The 13,648-nt window shown below is 46.3% G+C and overlaps 1 protein-coding gene across 3 annotated transcripts in view; it reads left to right on the top strand.

Annotated features, from left to right (window-relative positions):
* Positions 1-12,980: 12,980 nt before the first annotated feature.
* CUX1 (cut like homeobox 1) overlaps positions 12,981-13,648 on the top strand; it is a 353,721-nt gene continuing 353,053 nt past the window's right edge. For all 3 annotated transcript variants that reach the window (XM_069571106.1, XM_069571107.1, XM_069571104.1), the window contains exon 1: positions 12,981-13,322. In XM_069571106.1, coding sequence (XP_069427207.1) covers positions 13,260-13,322 — 63 coding nt within the window. In that variant the 5' untranslated portion in view covers positions 12,981-13,259. The remainder of the gene's footprint in view (positions 13,323-13,648) is intronic.

Below are 13,648 nucleotides of genomic sequence, written 5' to 3'. Positions count from 1 at the left end.
ACTGTGCTTTTCAAGATACTGTACTTTCAGATTAAAAATGTTTTATTTCTTAAAAAAAAAAAAAAAATATATATATATATACTTTAGAACAGGTTGTTGTTTTTTTTTTTTAATTTTTGACTGCACTGTTTGTCTCAGAGGACCTTAGTTCCCCGACCATGGATCAAATCCTGGCCCATGGCAGTGAAAGCACCGAGTCCTAACCACTGGACCACCAAGGAATTCCTTAGGATAGTATTAGATATGCCGAAATACTGAGCAGATAGTACAGAAGTTCCCATGTTAGGAATCCCATTAACATTTTGTGTTATTATGGTACATTTGTTACAATTAATGACCCTTATTGGTGTGCTATTATTAACTAAAGTTCAGTTTACATTAGGGTTCACTCTTTGTTTTAAAAAAAATCATTATTATTTTAAAATTTTTATTGAAAGAGAGTTGATTTGGGGGCTTCCCAGGTGGCGCTGGTGGTAAAAAGAAAAATCCTTCTGCCAATGCAACAGACTCGAGTTCGATCCCTGAGTAAGGAAGATCCCCTGGAGTAGGAAATGGCACCCCACTCCAGTACTCTTGCCTGGAAAATTCCATGAGCAGAGGAGCCTGGCAGGCTACAGTCCATGGGGCCACAAAGAGTCGGACACGACTGAGTGACTGAGCACATCCACGTTTGATTTACAATGTGTATTTGCTTCAGGCTTACATTAGGGTGTTAGATTCAGTTACACATATGTATCTATATCTGTGTGTGTGTGCACACTCGTACTAAATCTCTTCAGTCGTGACTGACTTTTTGTGACCCTGTGGACTGTAGCCCGCCAGGCCCCTCTGTCCATGGGATTCTCCAGGCAAGAATACTGGAGTGGATTGCTATTTCCTCCTCCAGGGGACCTTCCCAAATCAAGGATCAAACCCATGTCTCCTGCACTGGCAGCCATTTGTTTAACACGGAACCACCAGGAAAGCCCTATATACATATATATTTTTTATTTTTTCACATTCTCTTCTCTTATAGAGTATTACAAGATATTGAGTATACTACCCTATACTATACAGTAGGTCCTTGTTGGTTATCTGTTTTATATGTAGTGGTGTGTATACGTTAATCCCAAACTCCTAATTTATCCCTCCCCCTACCCAGGGTTCATTCTTCGTGTTACGTACTTGCTGCGTTTTGAGATATGCATAAGGGCGTGTGTCTTCCGTGGCAGCATCATACAGAATAGCTTTCCCCCTTTAAACTGCAGTGCTGTGGACCCACTCCTCAGACACTTTGATCATCCTGAAATTAAACAGAAACCATACTCCCGGAACAAGAAAGTGTAGACAAGTCTCTTATTCCCAATGGGCTGTGAACATTCTACAGTGTGGAGCTGGTGAACAAACACTGTGATAGCTAGGAAAAAGTTAGAGACAGAAAAGTATAAAATGGAGTTGTCAGGGGAGAGGGGAGCCAAAAATTCCCTTCTGGAGTGAGGAAGAAGGAAGAGGAAGCATAAAACTTTACTGAGTGATGTCCGTGCCCATGTCTAATACTTCCAGTGTATTAATTAATCCTTCAGTCCTACAAAGTAGGTACGATCATTCTTTTCTTTCATGGCTTAGGAGGAACAGGCACAGCATTTAAGCAGTGTAGGTCCAAGGACATAGAGAAAGAACATGTATGAATTAGGATTTGGATCCAGGCAGCCTGGGAATGTGCTTTTACCTTCCATCGTGAGGCAGAAGTCAGGGCGTCACTTCATCTGTTGTTCACCACAGCTTTGTGGGATTTATCTTTGCTGTTTAATTGCTAAGTCGTGTCTGACTCTTCGAGACACCATGGATTGCAGCACACCAGGCTTCCCTGTCCTTCACTATCTCCTGGAGTTCAAATTCATGTCCACTGAGCCTGTGGATGCCCTCCAACAATCTCATCCTCTGTCGCCCCCTTCTCCTGCCCTCAATCTTCCCCAGCATCACGGCGTTTTCCAATGTGTCAGCTCTTTGCACCAGGTGGCCAGAGTTTTGGAGCTTCAGCTTCAGCATCAGTCCTTCTTTCACCCTATAGGATGGGTTAGTTTTGATTCAGATAATCCAGGAGGGAACACAGCCTCAGAGAGGTTAAGTAAGCAGCTCGGCTACTCGCCTAGCTAGGAAGCTACAGAGCCTAGGGTTTGCACACAGGTCTGGCCCTTCTGAAGTCCACGCCCGTGACCTTCTCTGCCCCTTGGCCAGATCTCCACTGAGGAGGGTGGGTGAGGGGTTTCACTTTTCTGCTTCTCTGAATAGCGGTCGCTGCAATTGTTCTAGGGAGCTCGAGAGAGGCAGTTTTTAAGAGAAGCAGCGGCAGGAAATTTGGTCTATTGTTTGAAACAAGAGGTGCAAACAAGTCTCCTCTTTGAAGTGCTGAATAACAGATTCCGCTGGGAATGGAAAGGCGAGAAGCTACAAGATTCTTGAGCTGGTGTCAAATGAGCTCGGCCGAGGGCAGAGGGGGAAGAGGCGGCCCTCAGGGAAACTGGGGCAGGGTTTATTTGAAGACAACGTCTTAAATAGACCAGGCTACAGAGGACAGGAGCAGGCAGGGGAGGGGGCGGAGGGGGGGGGGGGTTGCCAGCGATCATTCCTTTCCACTCCGCCCCCTCCCCCCTTAGGGAGCCTGTTTTTGAAGGAAAACATAGCATCTAAAAAAAAAGAAAGAAAGAAAACATAGCATCTAAAGGTGTTGGGGGAAGGCGACCGGCTCAACGGTAAAATGCAGGGCTGTTTCAAAAGAAAACAAAACCAAACCCCACCACCTGGTTTGACTCGGTTGGTAATAAAAAGCTATCGGATGAACGGAGCTTGTGTAAACTAATCCCAACTCCCACTCACAAGTCAGCATTAGATTTTGGAAGGAGAGAGGGGAAGATACCGAACTTGGAATGACTTGTAATCGCTTTACTAAACTGCACGCCTTCAACTCTGATAGAGTATCCATGACCCCACCCTCCCAGCCAGACTCGAAGCCGGAATGGGATTGTTAATCAGATCCTTCCCCAGACAGTCCATTAGACCAGACTCCCCGAAAGTGAGGAAGTCAGAACCCTGGGCAATTAGCAAGGAGATTCCCAATGATGACTAGGGAAACACACCCTTCTCCAACTGTTTAGATTGCCAAACATCCCGTCTTCTTGTACTTAAGGGGGACTTTTGACTCTGCCCATAGTCTCTCTGTTTGCAATCGATGACTCATTCAAGACCAAGGTCAGGCGATCGATCTTTATTATAGATGCCCTGGACCAAGGTGTCTGGAGCTTTCACTGCTGCAGAGAAATGTCTGGAGACGATAGCTCCCCCGGGAAGGACTACTGGCGTGTGGGCTGCTGCAAGGTAAGATGGAGGGAACCCATCCTGGGCAGGTAATACCCGGCACTTCCTGAAGGGGTGGAAGAGAGGCTACCTGTCCGACCTTCCAGGTAAGTTGTGACCAGTTTGGGGCTCAGGTGTGACAGAGCAGCTGCAGGTTAGTCTATGGCGATGCAGAAAGCCCAGGTTTGACTCAGCAGTGAGCAAGTCACACAGGAGAAGTCTCTTTACCTCTCCGGCCCTCAGTCTTCTTACATGTAAAAAGGGGAGAAGGCTTCTTGCCTTGCACACCTGCTTGGGGATCAGAGATAAAGCTGTGTGGTGGGCAGGACAGAGGGCAGATGCCGGATGGATAATGATTGTTGTTATTAGATGGTTTCACAGGCAAAGGTGACTCTTCCAGGCTTGTGGCTTTCACTCTGGCCTTTCCACCCTCAGGACATCAGTAGATAATAGGATGCTCTGCATGGCTGTGTCTCTCATCCCCTCCCAAGAGTTCCCATACATATGTTTCATTGGGGGGAGGTAGGACCTCAGAATTCCCCAGAGGCGAAAGATGTCTAATGGAGGTACAGGACTGAGGCAGAGTGGGGCTGGGTGCCTTGGACCCTGAGGTCTCATGAGCAGCAATACACCTTCATGCGGTTGGGGTTTTGGGGGACTTTACCTCCACCGGAGATTATTTTCCTGCACCCATCCAATAACCTGTAAGATGGAACCAATTTCGTGTTTTTAATGTCTTCTCAGCCAGATTGTAAACTCTCACCAAGGCCGGAGCTGCTGCATTTCATAGGGCTTTACCTACATCCTCTACCTTGCCATCTCACCTCCCCCTTGGTGCACACACCCGTGCGCACACACGCACACATATCCTTTACTTTTATTAAAGTGGTCCAATGTTTCTCTACCATCAGCTGTTCCAAGATACCACTAGAAAAGCATCCTGATACAGTTTTATATACCTTAAGGTGTGTCCTAGACTAGCATATGCATTTGATGATGGGACAGTGGGCCAATAAATCCAATGTCATGTACAGAATACAAAGACAAGTTTATTGAACAAAATTAAGACCTTCACAGTTCATAGTTCACTGAGGCTAAACAGAGACTAGGTAATTTTAAAAATCTTTTACAAAAATTTCACATACGCATCCCCTTTCCCCTCAACGGTTAAAATAGCCTGCCCAAATATTGTCAAAACAAAACTGCTTCGGGAACAATTGCAGGTTTGGATTGCCTTTATTTCATGGCACGTTTGGGAAAGCTGGAAACTTTGCTTCGCTGTTGGTGGTTGTGGTCTCAGTTCTGATGTAACGAATGAAAGATCCCCAGGTAAACAGGCCTGGAAGCAGAACATGAGTGTAGTCCTTGCCAAGGTCAGGCCTATCAAAGGTTTTATTCTGGTAATAAGGGCTTACGTTGCCAAAACAAAGAAGGCTGAAGGATCACAGAGCTCTGTGGCAAGAAGAATGAAAGTTAGGAAAGTGAAAGCTGTTTAATAACCAGCAACAACATGGCAAGAGATGGGAGGGCCGGTATGGGGAGGTCCCCCCTCACTTTGGGATTTCTTCTTGTGGTGCTCAGGTGGACAAGGAGCAAGGAACACTCTCAGGCTCCAAACCTGGCACACAGCAGGCCCTTGATAAATATTTGCTGGAGGAATAAATAAATAAACTCATCAATTACTTCTGAGAGGCATTTGGGAGGGGGCAGCTGGGATCATGTCATTAAATGGTGATCAGAAAATCAAGCAGGTGCTTGGCAGCTTGGTTGAAAAAAAAAATCCAACCTCTTCATCAAACAGCTTTTGGGTGCTCTTTTGGGTTCACTTCAGTCTGCTTGTCTGTAAAATGGTATGGAAATATGAGCAGGAATGCAGAGAAGCAAAGTTAGGGTAGGTGGCTATATTGCAGTTGAAGGAGATTAAATAATGACAACTGACTTTTATGGGGTGCTTAGCGTATGCAGGTAGAGCTCGAAACATTTTATGCGGATTTTCTGCTTGACATGTGCAGACAGACTCGACAAGGTTAGATAACACGCACAAGGTCAAAGCATTTTTCACCAGGATCTCAGCCCAATATGACCATGTAGCTCTGTGCTTCAATGCAAACTGCTTCTCCTTAATGCTGCTGTTTAGATGCTGCCAATAGGGTAAAGGTCTTTTTGGAGATGATGAGCTGAAAACAGACATTCTCCTGGAAACGGGTCATTCTCTCGAACAGCATGCCACTTGGCAGCACCATGGCTCATCATCCAAAATGGCAGACTCCCACCTGCTTCTCCCCAGATGCCGCCAGCTTCCTCCCCCTTGGCCAGCCTTTAAGATCCCAGCCTGCTCGCCGCCTCCTCGGCTTCGAGCTGAACAGTCCACTCGCTGTTTCCATTCCTTTTGTGAGCTTTCTTCTGTGCTACCTTGTGCCTTCTCCTGACCCCACATACCCCCCTCTGTTTCTTTCCACCTCTTACATCCTGCCCTGTCCAACACCCCATCATTTCTGAACTCTTTCGCTCATCTCAACTGAGAACGAATCTCAGTTTGTTGCTCAGATCAAAACTAATGCTTTGGGCGCGTGTCAGCTTTGTATCAGCTCCTTTCCTGGGTATTGTCTTCTGCTTAAGTTGGATCGTTGCTTCCCTACCCCCGCCCCCCCCCACACACACACACACACATGCTATTGCTCTATTTCCAACAAAAGTGTGAGCTTCTAAGGGCAGAGGCCTTTCCCACTGTTTCTGTGCTTCTTTATAGTGTCTGGCCCAGTGCTTTGCTCAACAGATAACGATTGGTGATGAGACAATGCACATCCCAGCACGACTGGTACAACCTTTATCTGCCACCACCTCGCAAACCTTGTTTAAAGAACGCAGAATTCTACACACCCAGTTTGGCATCTGGCCTCATAATTGTGGTCCCTTTCTCCACTCAACCATAATGACTTCAATTTCTCTCAAACACCTCTATCTTTTAATATCCACTTCAATTAGCAATAATAGAATAACACTTTGCACCTTTATATGATTTTTCCTTAGAGAATGCAAAAGCATTTTACAAGAAAGTATTAATTATTCCCATTTTACAGGCAGGAAACCCGAGGCAAAGTCAAAGAGTGACTCAGTGGCAAAATTAGGAGAGGATCTTTCCCTCTCTGTTTTCAGTGGTCTGAGCAATCATTAGGTCATGCTACCTCTTCTAGGTTAGAGTTAAGTTACTGTTGAAAGACAATATACCAGGCTTTTTCACCATCCTAATATTTCCTACATTATAAAAGTACTATATGCTCATGTAGAAATTATATCAAATAGAGAAATATTAAAGAAAAGAAAACTTACTCATAAATTCATTGTCCAGAGACACTCACTGTTGTTTTGGCAGTCTATGTGTCTATGGAACATTCTATTCTTTGTAACTGAGCTCACTGTATATCCCATTTTCCTCGTAAATAATAAATGTTTCACCATGTCACTACATATTTTACTAAACATAATTTTTAGTGGCTGCCCAATATTTCACCACTTATTTAATAATTTCTGTGTTGCTCAGTTATGTTCGACTGTTTGAGGCCCCATGGACTATAGCCTGCTAGGATCCTCTGTTCCTGGGATTCTCCAGGCAAGAATACTGGCATGGATAGCCATTCCCTTCTCCAGGGGATCTTCCCAACCCAGGGATCCAAGTAGGGTCTCCTGCACTGCAGGCAGATTCTTTACGGTCTGAGCCACCAGGGAAGTGTACTGTTGGACTTTCATGTCGTTCCACTTTGTTGTTTTTGGTTTGTTTGTTACCAGAAATATCTCTTGGATGAAAGTATTTGCATTTTATTCTTTGCTTTAACATGTATGCTTTCCAGATTATGTGTGTGTGTGAATATTCCCATAAGAAAAAAACATTGCTAGATGAGAGGCCCACTTTCCTGGCTTCTTCCCTTGATCTGACAAACAAACAAAATTTTGACGTCCTATGAGATCCTGCTACTAAACCTCTAAAGATATCCTAATACAGATTCTCAAAGCTGACACTCGATCGAATGTTAAAGTGAATGAGCGAATGAAAAAACTTTCTTACTCCTTGCTAGATATATCAGATTCCCTCTTTTCCACTGGAACAAGCTTTCAAAATCTTACAAACCCACACTAACCCAGGAAAAAATAATATACAGTCTGACAACACTTATGACAAAAGAAAATCTAATTACATTTCACGAAAACAAATCTTCATTCAACTCCAAGTGTACAACTGCAGAGAAGTGTTATCAAGGATCTTGTGGAGAAACAAAACAATATTTTGCTTCATGACACGAATAGAATTTCAAAAACCGTGTCCCTGCCCTAGAAGTCCTGGCACCAGGGACATAGTTGTGTGTTTAAAATATTGGATGGCAAACTGATATTTTAAAAGCAATATTAATAAGGAAAGGTCAGTATAAATAGAATGCATAGGGTTCGTGTCTCCCAGGAGGAAAGAAAAGGAATTAATATAGGGCCTTAGCACAGAACATGAACTTTGCATTAAACAAGATAATAATAATATTTATATAGTCCTTGACATATGTCAAGCCTTTCAGACTACTGACGATATACACTATTAATTTCTAGTGATTCAGCAGTGACATCAGTGAGAGTCATACAGGATGGCGTTTATTTCAATAGCGTACAGGAAATATGTAATATGACACATATGTGGGCCTCTAATGAGGAAGAAGAGGCAAAAAGGGAATTGAGATGTGATATTCTAATAAACTCTGAACTTTAAGAAAGTTTATATTTGAACATAAGTTTGGTAAAAAGAGACTGAGACAGAGGCCATGTGGCTGGGTGAGATGGAGTTTGAGAACTTGTGGGACGATGAGGAGTCCTGGATCCCTCTTAAGGGGTTGGAAGTCCCAAGGTAGTGAGCCCTTGATTCCATTGTGTTAGTGATTCAGTCACGTCTGACTCTTTTTGACCCATGGACTGTAGCCCTTCAGGCCCCTCTGTCCATGGAGTTCTCCAAGCAAGAACACTGGACTGGGTAGCCATTCCCTTCTTCAGAGGATCTTCCTGACCCGGCGATTGAACCCAGGTCTCCTGCCTTATAGGCAGATTCTTTGCCATCTGAACCACCAGAAAAAGCTAAATGTATTGTGTAAGCATAAGATGGAGCTCCATCTGAAAGATCCAACAGCAAACCTTTTTGTTTGAGACGTGCAGAGAACACAACGTAATCATTAGAGGTGTGGAAAGATACCTAGAGCTAGCGACATTGACATATGCTGTCCAGAAGTGGAAAGCAGACGTAAGTGGTAGGCCAGAAATTAAGTCTTTGAAGATTCCAAAAAAGGGTCTTGGAACTGAGCAATGCTGTCACCAGAGAGAGGGGCTGAGGGGGTGGTGAATATGAGAGTCTACTGTTTAGAAATCATTATAGTTTGTTCTTACAAGTTTGGCAGATTCTTGGTACAATTATACAACTACACATACATTTGGCGTATAGAGACGAATTATGTACTCTGCATGTAATTACATGTAGCAAAATGTGTACTTTTATTTGGTAGGTATTTACATAGTACAGTGACTCGTGTACTCAGAAATAATTAACATAAAGTATTATTTAGAAAAAACAAAACAATTAAAAGTAGCGTGGTTTTCTTGAGCTTCAGAAAAAAAAAGAACCTGGAATCTTTCTTTCATTTATTCCAATAGTCCATGCCAAATTGTTCTGGAAGGCCGTCGCCAGAGAAAAGGAAGATGCTGTAATTTCCCTCTGTTATTCATAATCTTTTGATTTAAGGAAAAGGCCTTTTCAAAGTTAAAGTGTCTCAGCACTGCTGTCTGGACTTAGATATTCTCAAATTTAAAACATTTGCAGATTCAGTCAACTTGAATGAATACCTAGACATCATTTTTAGCTTCTCTATTTGTAAAACTGAGATTCTCATATGACTTATTAGGAATATGATGCGTTTTTTTAACTAGACATCAAAAAGTAGCTGTGTCTTTATGTTTATTTATGAATAAATTATAAAGGAAACATTTAGCCTTATGTATTGTCTTTGCTTATCCGAAATATTTTTTGTTGGAAACTATTCAAAACCATTTCTAATTTGAACACAAAAATACTCAGAAAGTGAATTAAGGTTTTAGAACTGAATCTAAGTTTTGTTTTTAAAACTATCCCATGGGACACAAGATTTCTGAATTTTTTCATTATTCTTGGAGTTGAGTTAAAACCTATTCTCCAACGTTTTCTGGAGATAAAGTTTGTAGGTGAAACTTAATTTTAAGAGTTTGTTGTAAATAAGATCTTAGAAGATAGGGACTCTTTTGTGAGAAGTAAAGAGGATGGCTTTTTTTTTTTTTTTTTTTTTTTAAATAATGGCCTACATTGTAAGACATTTTTCAGTTTGGAAGAAATTCTTGATGTTTAATTCCTTGAAGGAATTAACTATATCAGAACGATTACTAAATTAGAATCTTTAGGAAACAGGGTAATATGTTTTCCTTTATTGGGGCTATCAAAGGAGGACCAATTTAGTAATAATCAACCCATATGGCATTTTAGAGAATTTGCCAATTTTCACCTTAATTGATTTAATCAAGTATATGTAGCTGTTGGGAGACAAGAGGGCCCGCCAATGCCAGGAGGGTAGGAAAGTGTGAACTTCTGAAAGTGCTTTATAATGTTCTGTAAGTTACATTCATTAGTATTATCATAACCCCATTATGGCCCCTGAATTTTTCTGAGGCAAGATAAAATGGGTCAGAAAAGAAATTTAGGCATTCTGGAGTCATATTTCTTTGTCTGATCCGGTATGAAACGGTAGTTGTTTAAAGGTTTCAGGAACAAACATCATTTTGGTTGGTCCTCCCATCTGATTACTTGGGGCTTAATTTTTGAAAGATTGAGATGGTGAATCAGTCATATACTCGGGAACTGGGAGTTTTCTTTCCCTAAAGGGAGAGCCTGAATATCAATGTCTCTGGGTTGTTTTTCTTGTGCTTCATTCTAAGTAATACCATTTTCAAGTCAAGATGCTTCTTGTCTCCTGGGCCAGTTATCTTGCCAGCCTGTCATTGTCTCACACTGTTCTAGGTGCTTATAGCCATTATTCTTGTAGATGCTAATACACTTCTGGTCCTAAAACCTTTCCACTTTCCGAATATTTTATATAGTACACAGTTTATATGGCTGTACTAAATTTGGATGTTAGCAGGTCCTCACAACTTAAGCGACTTAGCAGCAGCAGCATGATCTACTATGTGGAGGCTGAAAGTCAATCTAAAAAAATAAAGGAAGAAATTAACCTTTTAAATTAGCTATAAGTTGTTCTTATTCTATGTCTATACTCAAGAAAAGTAAAATGTTCTTTAAAAAGTTTTTTTCAGGTCTCTGCTGATGCTTTAAGTCAGCTAATTTTTGATCAGTGACATATCTGTAGTGCTTTTCCTTTAAAATGGTAACATTTTGTGGTACTGGCAAAGTTATTCTAAACTCCCCCTCCCACCCCAAAGAGCAATTAGCCTTGTGTAACTTAAAACGTTGGTAGAAGAAATCTAAATTTTATTTTAAATAGAGCTTAACATCTGGGCTATTCAATGTAGTGTTTTTTGTTTTTGTTTTTGCCTAAGACCAGTTAACATGTAAATAACGTAAATATTACCAGAAATGTGACCAGGGTATTTAATACCCATCCAAATTTATTTCTGAAATATTGCCGTGGATTCAGAACCCTGAATTCCAACCAGATGTATTTCTGGAGTATTACACAGGTCATATATATTTCACTTTATTTTGGTTCAAACCCTGGGGATCGACACGATAATTAGATTGAGAACATCTGCACCAAATCCAAACCGTTTCCCTGATCCTTCCTTGAGCCTTCCCCACCGGAGGGATTTTTTTTTTTAACCCCTGCACATTTTATTTGTCTAGTCACCTTTAGGGCAATTCCGAGGTCTCGCCTGTCTGCCACCGCACAAATGGGAGGGAAAGGCAGACGTATCCTCAAGTGTGGGATACGAGAAATCTTTAGATGTGGCATTTCGTCGGGACAGAGTCGCCAGAGGTGGCCATGCCGTTTCCCGCCAGGGGCCTGGCTCTGGGACAGGGCGTGGCCAGGCGCGGGGCGCGCGGGTGGGCACGTGCGCAGGGACCCGAGGACGTGAGTGTCGGGGCGCCGCTGCCCTCTACCGGGCGGCGCGGTCGGAGCTGCAGCGCGGACGCCGGCTGACCGCGAGCGGGCTCGGGCGCCCCACACCGGGGCAGCCCTCGGCGTCCTGGGGTCGACAGTGCCCAGCCTGGCGCGGCGTCACTGCATCTGGGGCCGAGGCTCCCGACGCCCGCGCTCTCCCACCCACCTGCTTCCTGCCCTTGCCGCTGCTCAAAGCTGCGGCCGAGACGCCCAGGGAACCCCCCCCTCGCCCCCACCTTGCAGACCTCGGGAGTCCTGCGTTGTTGAAACTGACGCTCGTGGTCGCCAGTACCAGACTTGGGGGCGCGTGTGTTCTCCAATTCCTGGGGACTTTCATTTCCACTCCCTTCATTCAAAAATGCAGAGTTCACTCCAACGATCAGCGTTAAAACTTTCGAACTCAGTTGAAAAGCAATTATATCCCACTTACATGTTTTATTTTGTATTCCCTACAGATTTTATTTACATATAATTTTCTAAGATTAAGGAATTTGGGGATTTGTTTTAACTAATTACACGTTAAATGAAGTGGGAGAGTAAAAGAACTATTCCTACTGGAAACTCAAACTCACACGTGTGTGTAATCAATTAAAGATGACGATCATAAAACTTGTGCTTTTTGCCAGGTTTCTGCGAAGAAAGAAATCAAAAGAGAATTGACTTTGGGGTTTTAGCATCCCTGTAAGCCGGGGACCATGCTTTTCCTTGTAAGTGTACCCACACTTTCCAAGTTTTTGCACCCAAACCGATGTGTCTGAACCACAGGAAGTTTCTGGGGCTGTTTCGCTGAAGCGGTGCGGGGGGATACAGAACTGGGCTCCAAAACTTTTCCTGTCGTGGCCCAAGCTGGCACAGCTGGGGTTAGGTGGGGGCCATTGGGGCCCCTGGCCACCGGGGGTGAGGTGCGGCGCGGCTACCGCGCGGCCACTATGCGGGACTCTGACGGGTGCAGTGACACAGGGGGTCACTGCTGCCTTCTCCGGCTCCGGTGCCCCCCAATGTGAAACGCTGTTCCCGGCTGACTCGGTCTCTGAATCCGGCTGGGGCGCAGCGAAGAGGGGTGTGCGGCCGCCGACGGCCCGCACGCCTCGTACCCGCCCCGCGGCCGTGGGCCCGGATCGCGCGGGGTCGGGGCTTGGGCAGGTGGTCGCGGCGGCTCCGCGCGCTCAGCGCCCCGCAGGAGGGCGATCGCAAAGCTGCGCAGGGCCGGCACTCGCCAGACCAAACGGCCGCCGGCTCCCTGCCCAGGGTCCAGGAGGGGCTGCGCGGAGTCGGCGACTGCGACCCCGGCCCCACCCTGCCAGCCCCACCCCCGGCGCGCCCGAAAACCGCCCCAGGTGAGCCGGGCTCGGGGGGCCTCCTGCTGGGGGCCCGGGGGCGCCCCCCTCCCGTCGCCCTCCAGCGCCCCCTCGGGGCCGGGCCGGCGGCCTTCGCCACCGCCCCGCCGGGGCCGGGGTCTCGGGAGGGGCGGGGGTCGCCGGCCGGCCGGCGGGTGCCGCGGGGGAGCGGGCAGGGGCCGCGCGCGCGCGCGCGCGAGGGGCCCGGCGGCGGCGGCCCGCCGCGCCCTCGGGCTCCGGCTCCGGCTCGGGCTCGCCATGGCTGCGGCGGCGCCGTGAGGAGGAGTCCGCGTGCTCCGTGGCGGCGGCGGCGGCCGGCTCCAGGCCGGGTTTTGGCGCCGCCCGCCTGCTGCCTCCTGGCGGCTCCTGAACTCCAGCCCCCTCTCTATCAGCCTCTCACTCCGTCTCAATATGTCTCAAGATGGCGGCCAATGTGGGATCGATGTTTCAATATTGGAAGCGCTTTGATTTACAGCAGCTGCAGGTCAGGCTTCTCCTCGCTCGGCCTCTCGCCCGGGGGTGGGGGCTGCGGGCGGTCGCGGCCTCCCCCCGGGACCCCGGGCCGCCCGGCCGCCGGGGGGCCGCGGCGGCGGGGAGGAGGGGGGTGCCGGGGGAACGCGGGGCCGAGTCGGGGACAAGTCCCTCTCGCTCCCCGGCCCCCATTGATAACTCGCTTGATCAGAAATTGATCCTCTTTGTTCAATTCATCGATCAGCCCAAGATGGCGCCGGGAGCCGCCGCCGCCGCCACCGCTGCCCCCGGTGTCGGCCCCCACCCCGGGGCGCCCCCCCCCCCGGCCCTGGGCCGCCG

Source organism: Ovis canadensis, chromosome 24 (assembly GCF_042477335.2).
Source record: "Ovis canadensis isolate MfBH-ARS-UI-01 breed Bighorn chromosome 24, ARS-UI_OviCan_v2, whole genome shotgun sequence".
Classification (NCBI taxonomy): Eukaryota; Metazoa; Chordata; class Mammalia; order Artiodactyla; family Bovidae; genus Ovis; species Ovis canadensis.
The sequence above is the reverse complement of the archived record's forward strand: the minus strand, read 5'-3'. Positions and strand labels throughout refer to the sequence as shown.